Genomic DNA, 20943 nt, shown 5'->3' on the forward strand with positions numbered 1-20943 from the left:
GGAGATATTTAACTGGTAAAACCTGTGGTAGTTGTGTTATTAACTTCACATTTCGGGCCACAAATGTGACAGACACCCGCTCCCATCAGCAGCTCTGCTCCCGCTGCACTTGCGTTGCAGCCATCATACCCGCCACAGCGCGTGTGAGTCCCCGCGAGGAGTTAAAAAGAGCTTGGCTGATACCAGATATCAATACATGAGGCTCCCATTGAACATAGTGTTGCTTGAGTTTAACAGTAAAGTTTTTTAAATTTTTTTTCTATTTTTAATTTTTTTAAAATCTTTTTTTATATTTATGGAACGCTTCACGAATTTACGTGTCGTCCTTGCGCAGGGGCCATGCTAATCTTCTCTGTTTCGTTCCAATTTTAGTATATGTGCTGCCGAAACGAGCACAACAGTAAAGTGTTGACTAAGGTTCCCACTTGAGTTGTCTGCTTATTCGGGGAAGCACCTTTGCTTTGTTTGACCTGCTGCGTTCCTTCAGCATTGTGTTTTTACTTGTACCACGGTGTCTGCTCAAAAGGCTTCTGGGTAGATGCATGGACACACAGGCATCATGTGAAGGCAGCAGAGATTAGGATCCTATCTTCGCAGTTCATCTGCACGAGGGGCCTGTTTCCATGCTGTATTTTGTCTGCACCAACAGAAAATGTTGGACACAGGCAGCCTCTGGAGAAAGAGCGAACGTTTCACGTTGGAATGCATAGTATCCTGCTGAGTGCTTCCAGCAGTTTGCACTTCGGATTTCCAGCATCGGCAAGATTTCCATTTTCAAGTTAAGGTTGCCGCAGCGACTGCAGAATGACAGCGCTGCGCCTGCGCGACAGTGAAGATAAGACGAGGCGACGCAGGGGCGGCTGCGGGCCAGCGGGACGGCAGTGAATTGACACGGTGCGGCTGCGGATCGACACGGGCGAGGGGACGGCAGTGAATTGACACGGGGCGGCTGTGGATTGACTCGGGCCAGCGGATCGGCAGTGGATTGACACGAGGCAGCTGTGGATCGACATGGGCCAGCGGGACGGCTGTCGATTGGCACGGGGCGGCTGCGGATCGACACGGGCCAGCGGGGCGGCTGTGGATTGACACGGGGAAGCTATAGATTGACACGGGCCAGCGGGGCGGCTGCGGATCGACACCGGCCAGCGGGGCAGCTGTGGATTGACACGGGTCAGCGGGGCGGCTGTGGATTGACTCCTGCCAGCGGGGCGGCTGTGGATTGACTCGGGGCGGCGTAGATTGACACGGGCCAGCGGGGCGTCAGTGGATTGACACGAGACAGCTGTGGATTGACACGGGGCAGCGGGGTTTCCGATGTGCGGGTGTGTAACCCTGAGGGCAGGCAGGGCCCGTGGACTCCGCGTTGGAGAGGAGCCAGGGTCGCTTCGCTGTCCGGTTAATCTGCCATTGCAAGCCTCACGGTGAAAAGTCGATTGCATGAACGGCAGAGTGGAACTGAGTGACAGCGAAGTAGAGACGATGATTGGCTCGTTAATTTGATTGACACACGTACAACAGGTGTCCTGCTTTACTCTGTTCACATTACATTGAATTCCATGGACTGTCGTTTTTTTCCTCATTTTCCTGTTATTAATATCTTGTTGTAGTTTAATTCCTTCAGAAACACTGTACACAAAGACATTGTGAGGTGAGCAAATGTGGATACGTGTTTCTCATTCCCAAAGTGGCAGTGCCAATAGAACGATTATTGCATGATCCCACTGGTCACTCCTGATAGATCATCTACAAATTTGCTGCCTCACATTACATGGAGTTCCAGAAAATCTAAAGCTATTGGCGAATGTTAAAATTGAAGGGAATGGAGGCAAAATACTGATCTGGCTGAGAACTTTATTCATGAGGGCAAATGTGTTCATTAAAAAAGGGTATATGATCTACAGGCAGGGTGCAACCAGTGGGGTCTTTCATTAATCGCAACTATTTATGCCACTTTGGGAATGAGAGCCATGTATCCAAATTTGCCCACCTCACAATGAAAAGTGTCATTGCGTGCAGAATCGATGAAGGTGTTAAATGACCATTTCCCCCAACTTCTTCAGGCAATGGCGCCATGGCCGAAACTCCATCTGCATTGTTCAGTCGTTGAAACATATCGAAATGAAACACAGACCTTTCATTCAACACTGAAACATTAAAACGTAAAACTTTGCCAATGATCACATAAGTAACATGTGAAATATGTTATTATTTACAAGAAAGCAGCTGCTTTTCTTTATAAGGGTGACTGTAGAGCAGAGCTTCCCATCTGCCTTTTTTATTTACAAGCAATTTTTCCTGGGCTCGTTTGGATCTCACACTGACAAAACCGGATTCCCTGGCACTGTTTTTCATAACAATGTTCTCTTGGCCATTATAACACTAAACCCTACACTAATGATCTGTTTGTAAAGCAAACAGCAAAACCTTTTTTTACTGCTGGCGCACGAGATCATTGAAACAATTTTATTTTCTAACATTTTAACTCCAAGAGCTGCAAAGACTGATGTCAGTTTTTTTTCATCCACACACAAAGAATCTTTCACTGCCGAATCAATTAAACCTGTCTGGTCAAGTGCCTGGACAGTGTTCATTATCAGAAAGAATTTTTTTAGCAGGACATGTTGCTTTTGCCAGATAATGAATGTTTCAGGTTGATGATCTCTCACCAGAACTAAGGAAAGTTCTGATCAGTTTTCAGAAGAGGTGAGACTGAGCCAAAATGTAATTTTTTTCCTCTATCTTCAGAGTCGAAATCATCACTTTCATTTTACTTACAAATTTCCAACTTATTTTTTTGCTTTTCACTCAGAGATTTGCAGATATGAAGCAATAAAGATGCTTGTCCTGGACTTTAATCCTGTACTTGTCCCCTTTTTCTAGGTGTGAGAAGTGGAGGAACTGCCAACAAGGAAGAACAAGCCTTGTCAGTGGAGAAATATTTCAAAGATCTAAGTGAGTGGAAAAGCATCAGGATTCATACCTGTTAAATAACAGCACTGCAATGATTATGGAAAAATCTTCAACCCACTTACCAAGCCTGAGAAACGATCACACAGGGTGAAGAAACTGTTCTGTGTGTGCAAGAGACTTTTACCAACCTGGAGGAACACAAGGACATCCTCTCCACAGAGAAACCTTATAAATGTGGGGACTGTGGAAAGGGGTTCAACTATCCATCCTTGCTGGATGCTCACCGGCGCACTCACACTGGGGAGAGGCCCTTTACTTGCTCTGTGTGTGGGAAGGGATTCACACAGTCATGCACTCTTCAAACACACCGGCGGGTTCACACTGACGAGAAGCCTTTCAGCTGCTCTCATTGTGGGAAGGGTTTCAGATGTTCATCTAACCTTATTCAACACCAGCGGGTTCATACTGGGGAGAAACCCTTCACTTGTTCTGTGTGTGCGAAGGGTTTCAGTCAGTTGACCACTCTGCTGACACACCAGCGAGGAGTTCACACTGGGGAGAGGCCGTTCACTTGTTCTATTTGTGGAAAGGGATTCACAAACTCATCCCATCTGCTGAAGCACCTGCGGGTTCACACCGGTGAGAGACCATTCACTTGCTCCGTCTGTGGAAAGGGGTTCACCCATTCGTCAACCTTGCTGATACACCAGCGAGTTCACAATGGAGAGAGGCCGTTCATCTGCTCTGTGTGTGGGAAAGGATTCGCTCACTCATCCAACCTGCTGACGCACCAGCGGGTTCACACGGGCGAGAAGCCATACACGTGTTCTATGTGTAGCAAGGCATTCACCCGTTCATCCCATCTCATGAGACACCAGCGAGTACACAAATAGATGGAGGAAATTCGGCCCATCACCCACGTCGTTCAGCGACCTTTACAGATGCACCATCCTTTCTGGATCATCATTTCATGGTGTGGGAAGTGCCCACATCCACAAGAAACTGCAGAAAGCCATGAGCACAGCTCAGACCATCAAATCCCCATCCTTTCTATAGACTGCCTCAGTAAAGCAGCCAACGTTAAAAAGTCTCATCTCACACTGACCATATTCACTTGTCCCTCCCCCCATAAAGAAGATTCACTATGAGGTCACAGCCTCAGATTGAAGGAGTGTTTTTTTCCCCACGGTTTTCAGACACCTGAACGAACATCACCCTATTCAAATAATATTGCCTTTGCTCTATTCTAATGGATCCCTCTATTATCTTTTTCACTGCTGTACTATGTATGGGTTAACACTGTTCCTCAGCACATGTGACAAGAAATGTGAACTGAACTGATTCTTCTATTAATGCAGTATTCAATTGCTGAACATGTTCATTGTTTTCAGCTGTCCGAGCTGTGAAACACTATTAAAATCCAGTGTCAGTGATTGTTTTATCCCAATTTCCTTACATCAAATTATTTTCCAATAAAATTCTGAAAATTTGCTGAAATTTTCCATTAACATTTCCATTTGAGAGGCTGATTAAAACACATTTATTGCCAGAATACATCAGGTAAACCAAAAATGGCAATGGAGGTATTGAGTACCTCTGAATGTGTCCCCCATGCTTGTCCACTGGACACTTCCTGACACACAAATGTAGCTGAGTCCAGTTCCTTAAATGGACTGAACGTTAAGCCTTTTGGACCTTCAGTTTAGTTTACATCAACCGGAAGGAGATTGGGGTCTGGTTGTTGCAATCAGAATGGATAAATTATGTGGCGACGGGATAGGGAAACTTTTCTGAACCACAATGAAATGTTAATAAATGTAGTTAGCATGGATTGCAACAGGGAAGGTGATAGTTCACCAACATTATTAAGCAAAGGAAATGCAGTAAGTGTGATAATTGTTGGATTTTTAAAGGGCATTCAGCAAAATGTTGCATAGTAGACTCGGGACTAAACCAAGCAGTGGAGTTGGTGAACAAGTCTCACCACCCCCCTCTTTGCCCCACCCCCATCCACAATGGGTTTGCACACTTGCTACAGATGGGGTGGTAGAGTTGTAACAAATCCTTTTAGGCCCCAGAAAATACCGGATCAATGCCAATTCAGGAGCCCGATCTTTAAAAATGAGTCAGTAGGCTAGTAAGTCAGGAATCCAACATACAAGAGTACAGCACAGGAACAGGCCCTTCAGCCCACTTGTCCATGATCCCAAAGTAAACAATCTCCTGCCTCCAAATTATCCCTATCCCTCCATACCCTTCATTTCATCTATCTGGAAGCTTCTTAAATGCTACATTGTGTATACTTTCACCACCACTGACAACCCATTCCAGGCACCTACTACCTCTCACTATGTAAAAAAATTGCTCCACACAACTCTTTTAAACATCCCCCTTTTCAGCTAAAGTGCACATCATTGATTATTGTATATTTTTATGCTGGAGAAAGATTCTGACTGTTCATCTAATCTATGCCTCTCACAATGTACTAAATTTTTATCAGGTCTCAGGTCTCCCATCATCCTCCAACACTACAGAGAAAACAACTCAAGTTTCTCCAACCTCTCACCATAGTTCATAATCCAGGCAGCATAGGCCATTCAGCCTATCAAGTCCACTCTTCCATTCCATCATGAGCTGATCCATTCTCTCACTCAGCCCCTCCCCCCGTCTTCTCCCCATAACCTTTGATACCCAGTAGTCAGTTACCTATCAATCTCTGCCTTATGACCTGGCCTCTGCAGCTGCCTGTGGTAGCAAATTCCAGAGGTTCACCACTCTCTGGCTAAAGAAATACCTCCACATACCCTCCAGTGGCCCACAATCAATGACCTAGTGAGTCCAACAGTGAATATCTTTGGGCCCTGTGAGCACTCAGCAGGGTCTGTGAATGCAAGGCCTTATCTGCCGCAGACCACATAGAGGACCTGATCCAGGACTCCTAGGTGGCGGGGATCAGGTCGAACTCTTGACAGACAGGGATTCTTGGAGCAAGGTGAGTTCAGTCTGTGGAAAGCAGTCAAGCTGGAAGTTACGCTCGAGGTGGCTCTCAAGAACATGGAGGCCTACTCGACCGACAACACGACCACCTTGTGGTTAATCCAGGCACCACCATCTTGGGATGTGCTGACACCCCTTTGTTCTGCTAATGACTCGATCACAGCAGCAGTTCTCTGCAAATGCTTCCCGTCACTTTTGTCTGGCTCTGGTGATCCGACCACAGCCGCAGTGCTATGGGAGCACCCACAGTGGTACTTCTGTGGCCTGGGCAAGCATCAGAGGAAACCCTGCCCAGAAAAGGATTCAACTTGCTACAGTTACAGGAAGAAGGGCCATGACACCAAGATGTGTAAGTCCTTGCAGCCTCATCCTAGCAGCACCGTGTGCGGATCACAGGGGCTGCTGTCACACAGTCATCACCTGGGTCAGCAGCGTCATGTGCGATCTGTGGGGTGCCACTTTCAGGCCGTGGAGGCCGCCATCTTTGGGATCCAGCAGCGCAGCATGAGGGCCCTGGGGGCTGCCATTTTGGACACTGCCACCATCCACAACAGCGATGTGAAGTGACCCGACACTGGCCTCCATCACACTCAACCAGGACAGTCCAGATCAACTCACCAGGTTGATGATGGACATTCATGTAAATGGACATGTGACGAGATGCTTATTCGATAGTGGGAGCATGGAGAGCTTCATATACCCAGACGCAGTGCGGCGCCTTTCCCTTACAGAAGGTCTCTTTGGCATCCATGTCAGGCACAGAAGATGTCCAGGGCTTCTGTGTCATGACTCCAATGATGCAGGGTACTGAATATAAAGACTTTAGACAGATGGTAATGCCACAGCTCTGCACTGCTGTGCCATTGGAACTGGATTTTCAGTGCCACCTTAAAAGCATTACAATGGAATTTGATGGGGCCCATCCACCCCTCACTTGTTACAACAGAGTAATTGTTACCAGCAATTTTCGAACCAACAACCCAACCGCTAACCACACACAACCAGCGGGATCTTCACACTTAAAATTAACCCTCCCTCCCCACAACCCGTTTTTATTTGCCAACATCAGTCCGACTGTAAACCCATCGCCACCAAAAGTAGGCAGTACAGTGCTGGGGACAAGGCCTTCATGTGGGCTGGATATAGCGCTTACTCAAGGAGGGGGTTATTGAAGCCAGCACCAGCCCTTGGGAAGCGCAGGTAGTGGTAGTACAGAATGGGGAAGCGAACAGGATGGTCAGACCATCAACAGATACACATAATTGGATGCACACCCCCTCCAATGCATCGCTGACATGGGCAACCAAATTGCCCAATGTTGGGTCTTTTCGACCACCTGAAGTTGGTGTACCACCAGCTCCCAATGGACTGCCAGAATATAGCATTTGAGGCAGTTGGCTGCCTGTACCACTTCCTGCAGGTCTCATTCGATGTCACAAATGGCATCTTGGTCTTCCAGCAAGAGATGGACCACATGATTGATCAGTATGAATTCTGGGCCACTTTCCTGACCTTGACAACATCCCCATCTGCGGCCATGACTTGCAGCACCATGATACCAATCTCCAGAAATTCCTCTAAACAGCTAAGCTTCTTATATATAAGGCCAAGTGCATATTCCACACAACCTGCCTGACCATCCTTGGCTGTGTGGTGGAGAATGGACTCATCAGCCTGGACCCTGACTGCATGTGGCCGCTCCTGGAGCTTCCCCTTCCACACAGCCTGAAGGCCCTGAAGAGGTGCCTTGGGTTCTTTTCCTCTTATGCCCAAAGGGTCCCCAATTATGCAGACAAGGCCTGGTCTTTCATTAAATCCACACCCATCTCCCTGGCGATGGAGGCTCATGCAGCCTTCAATCGCATTAAGGCAGACATCATCAAGGCCACAATGCATGCTGTGGATGAATCCACCCCATTTCAGGTGGAAATCAATGTGTCAGACTTTACCTTGGCAGCCACCCTTAACCAGATAGTCAGGCCAGTCACATTTTTTCCACATAACCTGCAGACCCTGAGATTTGACACTCTTCGGTCGAGAAAGAGGCCCAAGCCATTGTCGGGAGAGTGTGGCACTGGTGCCATTACCTGGCCAGTAAGAGATTCACTCTGCTGACTGATCAACACACAGTTGTGTTCATGTTTAACAATCAGCAGTTGGGCAAAATCAAAAAGGACAAAATACTGAGGTGGAGGATTGAACTGTCCACCTACAATTACAATATGGACAATAAGATTATTGCCAAAGCCTTGATAAATAGATTAGCAACTTACTTGCCTAAATTAATAAATGCTAATCAAATTGGCTTTGTGCAGGGGAGGCAATCGGTGGACAATATATGCAAATTGCTCAGTATTATACATCTGGCACAAACAAGAGATGACTTGAATATCTCTGTGCCTTTAGATGTGGAAGGAGCTTTTGATTGACTGGAGTGGGACATTTATTTAAAGTGTTGGAAAAATTTGGACTGGGACAAACATTTATTAATTGGATTAGAGCTAAAGTAATATTTAATGGTCCAATTTCATCAACATTGTCCAGATCTTGAAGTCAAGGTTATCCATTATTTCCAGCTCTTTTCCTCCTGGCTACTGAACCATTAGAGGAATCCATCCATCTATATCCAGACATAAATGGTTTCAGGATCAATCAGGAAGAACATAAAATCAATTTATTTGCTAAAGATGTTGTGACAGAGCCAGTTAACTCATTACAAAAATTGCAGTCTAAATTGAAAGATGTTGGGATTATTTTTGGTTATAAAGTCAACTGAGGCAAAAGCAAAGTTAAGTCACTTATGGGTGGGAATTATGAACAAATTAAGAGAAATTCTAAATTTAAGTGGCCACTCAATGGAATTAAATATTTAGATATCAAGATAGATAACAACCTGCAGAATTTTTTTTATCAGTTGAATTATCTTCGCTTGCTTAGGAAAATTGAGGATGATCTTAATAAATGGGTGACCCTCCCAATAACTTTGGTTAGAATGAATATGCTGCCTAGAGTAAAAAAAAAATTCAAAGTTTGCCTGTTCCTGTACTTCAGAGATTCTTTCAAAACCTTAATAAATGCATCAGGAAGTTTCTGTGGAAAGGTAAGCCTTCCAGAGTAAAACTGGAGTTGCATAAGGTTGATGAGAGGACAGCCAAAACCTTATATATAAATGGAATTCGAAATTATTATCTGTATTATCTGGCCCTAAAGAAGCTCCCCTATAAAAGCATATAATTACAAATATGGAATAAAATTAATGTTCAAATTGGGGACAAGGAGGGTCTTTCATCTCAAACACTCTGGCTCAAAATATGATCATTCCATCAATGATTGATAATAAAATCCTGAACACTTGGTCCTAGAGAGGGTTGAAGTGTATTGAGGATTGTTATGAGCAGGGACAATTTATGACATTTGAGGAAATTAGGAATAAATATGGAGTTTCAAATACATATTTTTTCTGCTCTCTTCAGTTAAGATGTTATTTAACCTTACTGCAGTGTAGTGAAATTGAGTCTCTGGTTCGAAAGGGGAGCACAAAAAAATTATTTCAAAAATGTATTCCTTACTTCACGTGGGAATCCCTAAACAGGGGTTTGATAAATCAAGACAAAGGTGGGAATCAGATCTGGGTATAGAAATTAATCCATTTTGCTGATCTGACAGTATGATTAACACGATTAATGTAAGGTGCAATATAACTTCTTGTATCAGCTATATCTCACTGCACAAACATTACATAAATTTAAACAGGAAATAACAGACAAATGTTTTCAATGTAGTCAAGAAATAGGTACTTTCTTAACCTGGACATGCCCTAGAGTGTGGCCTTTCTGGGAAGATTTGGGTAACCTTCTGGAAAATAAATTACATGAATTTGATATCCTCAGGCACCTGAATTATTTTTATTGGGGAATTTAGAAGATGTAAGACCTAAAATGAGGCTATTGAAATATCAATTACAATTCATTAAGCTCGCTTTAGAAGTGGCCAGGAAAGGCATAGCAGTTACTTGAAAATCTGATTCCCAACTAGGTTTAGCCCCACTGGAAAATAGAAATGCATCATTGTGTTCTCCTGGAGAAGATCATCTAGAACCTCAGAAACAGGGATGATGTATTTTTAAGTATATGGAATTCATACCTAAGGTACATTGGGGTAAATCTTTAATGATTTCCCTCCCCACCCCATCTCTTCCCCCTCTTATTTTGTTCTTCTTTTTCTCCATTATCTTTCTCTCCCTTTGGTTCAATGTGGACATTGAATTTGCATTTTTGTAGTATTATTGTAATTATTTTCTTTCTTGACTTTTTTTCCTCACTTTCTTTAATATTGACATGTGGATGGATATTTGTTATTTTATTAATATTACTTGTTTTTCTTTTTGATTATTCTTCATTTTGACTGCATGTTGATTGAAAATTCACAAAATAAAATATTCAAAATAAAACCAGCCTTGGACAAGACATGGAAAATTACCATGCAGGAAGTAAGAATGCAAGTGGTAAGTGAAAGTGGAGATTATTTCAAGAAGAATGCAGGTCTTGCTACAACCTGGATTGTGCTTGGGTAAAATCAGAACTAGAGTACTGTGAACAATGTTGTTTTCTTATTCAAGGAGGGATACACTTAGTTCAGAAGCAGTGCATTAAATTTACTCCTGGGATGAAAGCACCATTTCCTGAGGAGAACTTGAGCATACACTCTGTTGTTTATAGTTACCTCAGAGATATACAAGGGGGAAAGATGGGGAAGACATGAGAATGTTGTGCCTGATGCTGCTCAAAAAGTAAATTTAGAACTAATGTTAGTTAGTTTAAAAAAAATGTACAGCACAGTAACAGCCCCTTCCGGCCCATGAGCCTATGCAACCTAAATACATCCATGTGATCAATTAACCTACTACCCCAACATCTTTGGGAGGAAAGCAGAACACATAAAAACAGAAGAAATAGGAGCAGGTTGGCCATCCAGCCCACTCCACCATTCAATAGGATCATGGCTGATCTGATTATTGACTCAACTCCACCTACCTGCTTTTCCCCCCCATGTCCCTTAATCCTTTTTTTTTAATGTAAAAATCTATTTAACTGAAACTTAAATAAGTTTAATGGAGTAACCTCAACTGCTTCCCTGGGCAGAGAATTCCATGGATTCACTATCTCTGGGAAAAAGTTTTCCTCATCTCCATCTTAAATCCTGAGTCTGTGACCCCTAGTTCTGGTCCCACCTACCAGTGAAAATAATTTTCCTGCCTCTATCTTATCTATTCCTTTTATAATTTTATGTTTCTAGAAGATCTCCTCTCATTCTTCTGAATTGGAGTGAGTATAATCCCAGATGATTTAGTGTCTCCTCATAGGTCAACCTTCTCATCTCCAGGATCAACCAGATGAACTTCCTCTGGACTGCCTCCAAGACCAGTCTATCATTCCTCAAGAATGGAGACTAGAACTGCACACAGTACCCCAGGTGCGGCCTCACTAGGACCTTGTACAGTTGCAGCATGACCTCCCTGCTCTTGAATTCAATTCCTCTAGCAATGAAGGCCAATATTAAATTTTCTTCTTAATAACCTGTTGTCCCTGCAACTCAACCTTTTGTGATTCATGCACAAGCCCTCCCAAGTCCTTCTGCAGTACACCATGCTGCAGATTTTCACCATTTAAATAATAATCTGCTCTTCAAAGTGGATGACTTCATATTTACTAACGTTGTTCTCCATCTGCCAGACCTTTGCCCACTCACCTAACTTAACTATATCCTTCTGCAGCCTCTCCACATCATCTGTACAATTTGCTTTTCCACGCAATTTAATATCATCTGCAAACTTGACTACACTACACATTGTCCCCTCTTCCAAATCATCATTGTAAATGGTGAACAGCTGTGGGCTCAGCACCAACCCCTGTAACACCCCACTCACTGCTCTCTGCCAATCAGAAAAACACCCATTCATCCTGACTCTCCGTCTTCTGTCAGTTAACCAATCCTCAATCCCTGCCAATATACTTCCCCTGACTCCATTCGTCTGCATCTTATTGATGTCTGTTATCAAAAGCCTTCTGGAAATCCAAATATACAACATCGACCTGTTCCCCTCTATCTACCACACCGATTATATCCTCAAAGAACTCAAGCAAGTTTGTCAAACAAGACCTGCCCTTTCTGAATCCATGCTGCATCTGCCTGATGGAACCCCTTCACTCTGAATGTGTTGCTATTTCATCCTTAATGACAGCTTCAAGCATTTTCCTGACATTAAGCCAACTGGCCGAATGTTACCCGTCTTCTGCCAACATCCCTTTTTAAAAGGTGACGTGACATTTGCTCCCTTCCAATCTGCCAGAATTTTTGTAAATTACAACTAATGCATCGACTATAACTCCCGCCATTTCCCTCAGTCCCCTGGGATGCATCCCATCAGGACCAGGGGATTTGTCCAACTTCAGTCCCATTAGTTTGCTCATCACTATCTCTTTTGTAACAATTATTAGATTGAGGCCTTCACCTCCCTTCACATCCCTGTCTCCACTCTTTGTCATGCTGGACATGCCTTCCACCATGAAGACTAGCTCAAAATATCTGTTCAATGCCTCAGCCATTTCCTCATTACTCAATATCAATCTTCCTTTCTCCTCTTCTAAGTGACCTATGTTGGCTCTAGCTATCCTCTTCAGTTTTACATATTTATAACATATTTTGCTATCTGTTTTTATATTTTGTGCTAATTTGCCTTCATAATCCTTTTTCCCTTTCCTTATTATTTAGTTGTCCTTTGTTACCTTTTAAAGTTTGCCCAGTGTAATGGAGGATTTAGACCAGCTTATGCAAGAATGAAAACATGTGAATCAGAAGACATAATCTAAATTCTACCATGGGGCCCAGAGATGCAGTTGAATCAGAAGACATAATCTAATTTACACCATGAGGCCCAGAGATGCAGGTTGTCTTTTGTTGGTCGCAGACTGTCAGGAGACCTTAAATCATTTATTCTGGGCTATGAGTAAGCAATTTTTGTGTAATATAAGCCATGGTCCCACTGCTGAAGTTTGAGACTCTCTGAGGGGTGGAAATGGCTCTCAGCAAGAAGAACTTCTAGAGTTCAACCAACGTCCCGATCAGGGGAGGTGGAGAAGCTGCTACCGACACCCAGACAACTTACTACAAGTGTGCGGTCGTTGGCGCGTTTCGGCAATTGGGACCAGTCCAGGCGTTGATAAGTATAATTGGGAAGGGCTTGCATATTGTAGTTTGAAATCAGCTTTAGATTTAGTAATAAAGATTTATATAAACTTGGCGTGTGTCTCTGTTTTCTTTCGGTAGCTCAAACACTGTAACCAATCTAAAACGAACAAAATGAGAGGTACAAGTTTACCCAGGACACTACTTCAGTTTCCCACTACTCTTGGTGACTTTGTACACATGAGTTTTTAATTTTATACTTTCCTTTATTTCCTTAGTTAACCAAGGCTGACTCTTCCCTCTCTTACTGCCCTTATTTTTAATGGGAATATATTTTTGTTGAGAAGTGTGAAAAATCTCTTTGAAAGTCTTCCATTGTTCCTCAACTGTTCTGTCAATGAGCCTGTGCTCCCAGTCCACGCTGACCAATTCCTCCTTCATTCTGTTGTAGTCTCCCCTGTCCAAGCATAATACACTAGTTTCATATCTAACAATATCTGTATGAGAAATTCAATCATACTATGACCACTTTTTCCAAGAGGGTCCCTATCTAGTAGATCATTAATTTTATCTATCTCATTGCACAATACGAGATCTAAAATGGTATTCTCCCTTGCTGGTTCCTCTAACATGCTGCTCAAGAAAGCTATCATGGATGCATTCTATGAAGTCATCCTCCAGATGTTCTCAACCAACTTGATTTTCCCAATCTATGTGGAAGTTAAAGTCCCCCATGACAATTGCCATTCTGTTCTTACATGCCTCAGCTCTCTCTCGGAGAAAACCCACATAGACACGGGGAGAACATAAAAACTCCTTACAGTGGCAGACTCATAGATGGATTGGTGGTGCTGCAATAGTGTTGTTTCTGCTAACTATTATGCTAACTTAAGGAGGCATTTCTCTCAATTGTGAATCTTTGTAATTTTCTGTTCTCAAGAGTCAGAGATGCTGAATTCGCCATGATATTTAGACCACGGGGAAAATCCAGGGTTCTGCAAATCAAGCTCAAATTAGATTGCTGAATTGTGGTCATTTGAGGAAAGGGCAAGGAAGCAGAGCACATTAGATTGTTCCCAGCAGTATCCTCCTTTTGTAGTGATTTTGTGGCATCTGTTCATCCAGCAGTGTAATCTGAGCATCACTCACAAGCCGTCATTTGGCCACACTGTCAGAACTTAGGAAGTGTCTGAGTTGGCCAAATACTCTTTTAGTTGCCCCCAAACCATCTTTATAGGGTTGAAAGCTGGAGGAACTCAGTGGGTCAGGCAACGTCTGTAGAGACAAAAGCGATGGTTCACATTTTGGGTTAAGACCCTGTATCAGGACTGGGTGGGGGGGAAGAGCCTGCTGATTCCCGACACTATTGGGAATGTGTTGCTCCCAAATTATTACCACCATTTCTGAAGATTGCTTAGCATCTCCCATGCTTTTGTCCTTCTCAATGTAAATACTTTTCTGCCTGTTCTCTGTGAACCAAATTCAACACATTATGTTGAAGGACAGAGAGTACAGAGGGTCAGGCATCATCTCTCCTCAACACAAACCTCTCTCCCTTCCACAGGCACTATCCTTGGTGAGGAAACCAACATACTGAAGGCCCCATCCCACACGGGACACACTCTCCTTTCCTCCCATCAAGGAGTGGTAACAACAAGCTTCTTTCTCGCAGCCATCGGGCTCTTGAATGAACCCCACAACAGTGTCCCCATGCTGCCCTTGCTTTGTACTAATTTATATTTTTCATTGTAATATTACACTGTAACTGTGCTCTTGCCCTTCTACTTTGGACAGACAGTGACATGCATGTTAGAGTTGATTTTCTACACTGCTCACAGAAGAACCCTTCTCACTATACCAGGTATAATGTGAGAATAAACTTGATAACAATAATTATGCTTACAATTGAGGTGGAGTTTAAAATCTACAGAAATAGATCTTAACAGTCGGAATGAACATGGTTCAATGCACAATATGATTAACAGCAGAACCCTTTTGGAGGTCACAAGTGAACTCGTTCATGTTTAAGCTGGTCAGATGAATGGGTAAATCTCTTTGCACACACTGAGCAGATAAATGGCCTCTCCCCAGTGTGTGTATGTTGGTGTGTCAGCAGGTCCTTTGTGCTTTTAAAGCTCTTTTCACACACGGTGCATTTGAATGTTCTGCTGTCAGTGTGAACAAGTTGGTGTGTCAGCAGATCCTTTGCGGTTTTAAAGCTCTTCTCGCAAGCAGAGCATTTAAATGGTCTATCATTGGCATGAACAAGCTGATGTTGCAGCAAGTTGGATGACCAGGAGAATCTTTTTCCACATATGGTACAGGTGAATGGCCTCTCCCCAGTGTGAGTGCGTTGGTGTGAGAAGAGACCGTTTTTACTTTTGTACCTCTTATCACACTCAGAACCTTGGTGTGAACCCACTGGTGCGCCTGGAGCTTGAACAATTCCGTGAATCTCTAATCACACAACGAGCAAGTAAATGGCTTCTCCCCTGTGTGAATGTGCTGGTGTGTCACAAGGCCGGATGATTTAGTAAATCCTTTCCTCCACAAAGAGCAAATGGCCTCTTTCCTGTGTGGCTGCGTCGATGCATCTCTAGCTGGGATGGGTAATTGAATCCCTTCCCACAGTCCCCACATTTCCATGGTTTCTTGGTGTGGTGAGTGTCCGTATTTCTCCAGGATGAACAATGACTTGGAGTTTCGTCCATACACAGAGCAATGCTTCCTTGCGGTTACTAGTATTTGGTTTCACGTGACCATCTGTGTCTACCGCATACAGGGCACCTGTCAGTGCTCTTTCAGGCTGTGTGTGCTTCAGCCTCACAATGATGTTTGGAATCTTTATCCACTCACAGTACAAACAAACATATTCCCACCCACATTCAAAAGTCTGATGAATGTAACTTTACAAGTAATCTTGTTGAATTTTTCAGCAAATCAATGCCCTGCAAAAAGAGTTTTGAAAAGTTATTACTGTAAGCAGAGTTCACAGAAACAACTTCTATCAGAGTACTGTGGAAAGTGTACCGACTGGTACACTTGTTTGGAAACTCTGGTTGTTTGCAATACAAATGACTTGGATGAAAATGTAGGTGGGTGGGTCAGTGTGCAGCTGACACAAATGTTGGTGGAGCAGCAGACAATGTAGGTAGCTGTCCAACAGTATCAGTAAGAGATATAGGCAAAAAAATAGTAGATGGTGTTTAATCTGAACAAGTGTGAGGTGTTGCACTTTCGGCGGTCAAATATAATAGGAATGTATACTGTCAATGACAGAACTGTAGAAAGCATTGATGTGTAAAATCCAGAGGATGTTGAAAGTGCCATGTAAATAGATAAGGTGGTGAGGAAGGCGTATGGTATGCTTGCCTTCAGTGGGCAGCAATGTTCCCTCTCAATATAGAAGGAAAAATCTTAGGTTGTGCAATTTTTTTTTTCCTGTGACAAAAGTATGTGCGCACTGAACGCTCGTGCAAATTTAAACTTGAAATCGTTTCAAGATCATTTTGGCACAGCCCCTCTGCCATGGCTAATCAAACTTTATTGGCATGTTTTAATATAAGAATGATTGCATTAACAGGCATAGATAACTAAGAGATTATTTTCAATAAATATAATTATTAATTACGACTCAACTTTTGTGGGCACATTAATTTCCTTTGTGCCCTGGTTGCCAGCCTGGTGTGTGCGCACAAATGCACAGCTTGGAGCGAAAAGTGCAGGGCAGGGCACTGAGTAGAAATGTAAGGACGTCACATTGCAGCTATAGAAAACTTTGGTTAGTCCACAGGTATTGTGAGCGATTCTGTTAGTCCCATAATGGGAAGGATGTGGAGGATTTGGAAAGGTTAAGCAGAGGTTCACCAGAATTTTGCCTGGATTAGAGGGTAAGAGCTATGGGGCGAGGTTGTTTACATGGATTGTTTTCTCTGGAGCATCAGAGGCTGAGGGGAGAACTGAGAGAAGTTTGGAAAAGTGTGAGACTAGAGTAGACAGTCAGAATCTTTTCCTCCAGGTAAAAATGTCATATACAAGAGGACTTCTTCCCATGGGCAGTGAGACTGCTGAATGACTGCTCATACAAACCCTCCATGGTGCCATTTTAATATTTGTATCTGATGCATTTTCCTGTATGTGTTTTACACCAAGATCCACAGGATACTGTTTCATCGGGTTGTACTTGTACAAATGGATGACAAATAAACTTGAACTTAAACAGATGAGGTGGGAAAGTTTAAAGGAGATGTGCGGGTCAACATTTTCTTTACACAGAGGAGTGGGTACCTGGAATGGTCTTCCAGAATTAGTCGTGGAAGAAGATATGATAGCAGTGTTTAATAGCCTTCTAGAGAGATAACGAAGGATATTTAGGGAATGAAGGTGAAGCAGCAGCAGATTTTCAGTTTTGTACCTAACTATTATGCTAACTTAAGGAGGCATTTCTCTCAATTGTGAATCTTTGTAATTTTCTGTTCTCAAGAGTCAGGGATGCTGAATCCTCCACGATATTTGGACCACGGGGAAAAGCTATTCCGACTATCCCTGAGAAGATGGTACTTCTCCAATTGCTCATAGATCCTATCCTTAAGAATCTTCTCCAATAGTTTGCCCACCAATGTTGTAAGACTCCCAGGATTGTCCCTATTGCCTTTTTTAAACAAGGGGACCCATTTGCCATTCTCCAATCCTCTGACACCTCCCCTCTGATGCTTTTTTCTTCCTCTTAACTACCCAAAATCCAAGAAATCTCTTCCCTCCTTTCCCATAGCTCATCTAGTCCATGCGACTTATCAGTCATAATGTTTTTAAGAAGATCCAGCCCTTCCTCTTTCCTGATCTCAATATGGTCCACCATTTTAGCTTGTTCTGTTCTGATCTCACCTTGACAAGATCCTTTTCTCTGGTGAATACTGAAGCAAAGTATTCATTTAGGACCTCCCCAACCTTTTCTGCCTCCTGGCACATGTTGCCTTCTTTATCTTCAAGCGGCCCCACCTTCACTCCTATCATCCTTCTGTTCTTCACATATGCATAGAATACCTTAGGTTTTTCTTTAATCATAATTGTCAAGGCCTTCTCATTACTCCTTCTAGCTCTCTTGTCCTTTCTTAAGTTCATTCCTGGATACCTTATAATTGTTAAGAGTTCTTCCTGCCTTTTGCTTCCTAAACCTCTTGTATGCTTCCTTCACTAGCTGCCTCACCTGTTTTATCAATGATGGATCCTTCTTCCTTCCATCTTTTCCCTTTCTCAGTGGGACAAACCTATCCTGAACCCTGTGCATCCTCCATGTTCTTCTGTGCTTTTCCCCCAAGAACATCTGTTCCCAAAGTACTCTCTCTAATTTTTGCCTCATCCCATTGTAATTACCCCTTCCCCAATTAAAAGCTTTACCATTTTGTCTGTTTTTATTCTTGTCTATAGCTATGCTACAACTTAGGAAGTTGTGGTCACTATCACCGAAATGGTCCCCCACCAAGAGATCTGCTACCTGACCACATTCATTACCCAGTATTAGATCCAGTACGGCCTCTGCTCTAGTTGGCTGGTCCACATAGTGTGTCAGGAATCCTTCTTGGACACACCTAATATAACATTATCACCTCACTTTTTTATCCTCTCCTCTATCTTCTACCCTCTTGGGAAAGCTGCCAAGGTATTAAAGAAGCCACCTACCCCAGTCACACTCTCTTCTCCCCAGTTCTGTCAAACAGAAGATACATGGACTTGAAAATCTGAACCTCCAGATTCAAGGACAGTTTCCTTCCTGCGATTATCAGATTATTAACTAGACCTCCAATTGATACAAGATGATGTCCTTGTACCTTTCTCTATACACTGCACCTTGTCTTTGTAACACTGTTCCCTGAACTCTGACTCTGAATAACATGGTGTTCATTGTATTTTGGTGCACATGACATTAAACAATTGCCCCTCACTCTTAAAAAATGTACGGGGGTGACAGGATGGGGTTGTGGGCTGGAAGGGCCTGTTACCATTCTGTATATCTATATTTAAAAATTTACAAGCTATACCAGAAATAGTTAACACAACATGGGCCTTTGAGCTATGGGAGGAAACTGGACAACTCGGCAATAATCAATAAAGTTACAGAACATGCAAACTTTGCACGGGGGCACCAGGAGCCAGATCACACCAAACCCCTGAAGTTATCAGACAGCACCACTAACTTCTGCACCCAAACACAACTGCTCTACCATTCCTCATCCTGCCTCGACCAGCTAACTTGGCAGACAGCAGAGGTGTTTTGTTTACTTTTTCAAATATGACACCAGGGTGTTAGCAGGACTGTGGGCTTCGGTTTTAAGGAGAGGTTGGATAAACTGGGTTTTTATTCTCTGGAGCAAAGAAGGCTGAGGGTAGGTTTACAAAATCATAGGGGGACCGACAAAGTGAATCTTCATTGTCTTTTTCCCAGGGTAGACAATTCTCCAACCAGGGATCATAGATTCAAGGTGAGTGGGATAAGATTCCAACTATTTCATTCAGAGGGTGGTCCGTATCTGGAATGAACTGCCAGAAGGAACTGCAGAAGTGGGAACAATTGCAACAATCCAAAGACAGTTGGATAGATATGTGGATAGGAAAGGCCTAGAAGGATATGGGCCAAATGCAGGCAAATGCCATTAGCCCAGAATGTCAACTTGGTCAGCATGGATGAGTTGGGCTGAAGGGCTATCTGATTCCATGATTCTATTATATAATAGTTTCACTTGCAGAGGGGATCACTTGGCCTGTCCAGTCCATAATCGCTCTTGTTAGGACAATCCAGCTCTCCACACCCTTTATGATTTTAAATATCTCTATTAGTGCTCCTTGCAACCTGGCTTATCCATCCAAATAACCCAAGGCCATCAACCCTGGAATAATTTTGGTCAGTCATTTCTGCAGCCTATTCAAAATCTTCACATCCTGGAGGGCGTGGCAAGATGGTGTAGAGGACAGACATGCGATCCCACCCTTCCTCAGCTAGTTTTTTAAGTACCCATTTTTAAAGTTTATAAAAGTGATTACAAATTGTTTTTTTTTGGAACATTAGTGGGTTACAATGGCTACTAATGTAAAAAAACAAAAACTCAATTGCAGAAGAAACTACCTTTTAAGAGTGCTGAAGAATTGAGGCCTACCTGTTTAAATGAAGTCACGGAGTTGATTTCAGAAGTTCCTAAGGCACAGAGGACCCCTGACTGGCTGAGTATAACACTGGCTCGACGAGGAGATCAGTTGGTGCCTGTGATGTCAGGTGCACGGGCAACTCGGCCGAGAGGAGCCTGTGAGCCTGCGCTGCCGTCGGGTGGGCCAGGGACGTGCAGACTGGCGTTGGAAGCCGCATCTGCGCAGTCCCTGGCCTTACCGGGCATGTACGGTGCCTCTAGAGTTCGGGAGTTGTTGGATCGGGTGTGGGCTGTGGGGGGGCCTGAGCGGCGGCGTCCCGACATGGTCGAGTTGCCATCATCGGGTGTTCAGACCCGCTGCCGCACCGGAAAGGGACCAATGACATCTGAAGAGGAAGGAGCAACTGGAAGTGGAAACTAGAGAAGGTGGGCCTCAAAAAGAGGCACTGGAATTTGGAATTGGGTCTATGTGTGCTGTTTTGGAAGGGATTGCATATCAAATGGATACTATGTTTAAACAAATGACTCAAGGATTTTTGGAAGTGACAACTAAAATGAATACTATGTCTGAAGATATGACTGCAGTTAAAAGTGATGTTAATAAATGTATCAAATCAATGGATACAGTGCAAGAACATTTTTAAAAATTTGAAACAGCTTTTTTTGAATGTAAAAATCAGGTTGAAGGTAATAAGGAAAAAATGGAGAA

At 43.3% G+C, this 20943-nt stretch overlaps 1 protein-coding gene, 1 long non-coding RNA gene and 1 other non-coding gene across 3 annotated transcripts in view; 1 reads left to right on the forward strand and 2 right to left on the reverse strand.

Moving 5' to 3' along the window:
* Positions 1–289: 289 nt before the first annotated feature.
* Positions 290–396, reverse strand: LOC138745124 (U6 spliceosomal RNA). The gene has a single exon (XR_011346053.1). It is a non-coding gene; the product is annotated as a U6 spliceosomal RNA (small nuclear RNA).
* Positions 397–2445: 2049 nt separating this feature from the next.
* LOC138744562 (uncharacterized) overlaps positions 2446–20943 on the reverse strand; it is a 29183-nt gene continuing 10685 nt past the window's right edge. The window contains exon 2 of the long non-coding RNA XR_011345624.1: positions 2446–2901. This is a non-coding gene — a long non-coding RNA (uncharacterized lncRNA). The remainder of the gene's footprint in view (positions 2902–20943) is intronic.
* LOC138744061 (zinc finger protein 34-like) lies at positions 3045–4410 on the forward strand (the record flags this gene model as incomplete). Its single annotated transcript, XM_069899554.1, has 1 exon — positions 3045–4410. A coding segment is annotated over one exon (762 nt), but the record flags the coding sequence as incomplete, so codon positions are not given.

This window comes from Narcine bancroftii, chromosome 10 (genome assembly GCF_036971445.1).
Source record: "Narcine bancroftii isolate sNarBan1 chromosome 10, sNarBan1.hap1, whole genome shotgun sequence".
Lineage (NCBI taxonomy): Eukaryota > Metazoa > Chordata > Chondrichthyes > Torpediniformes > Narcinidae > Narcine > Narcine bancroftii.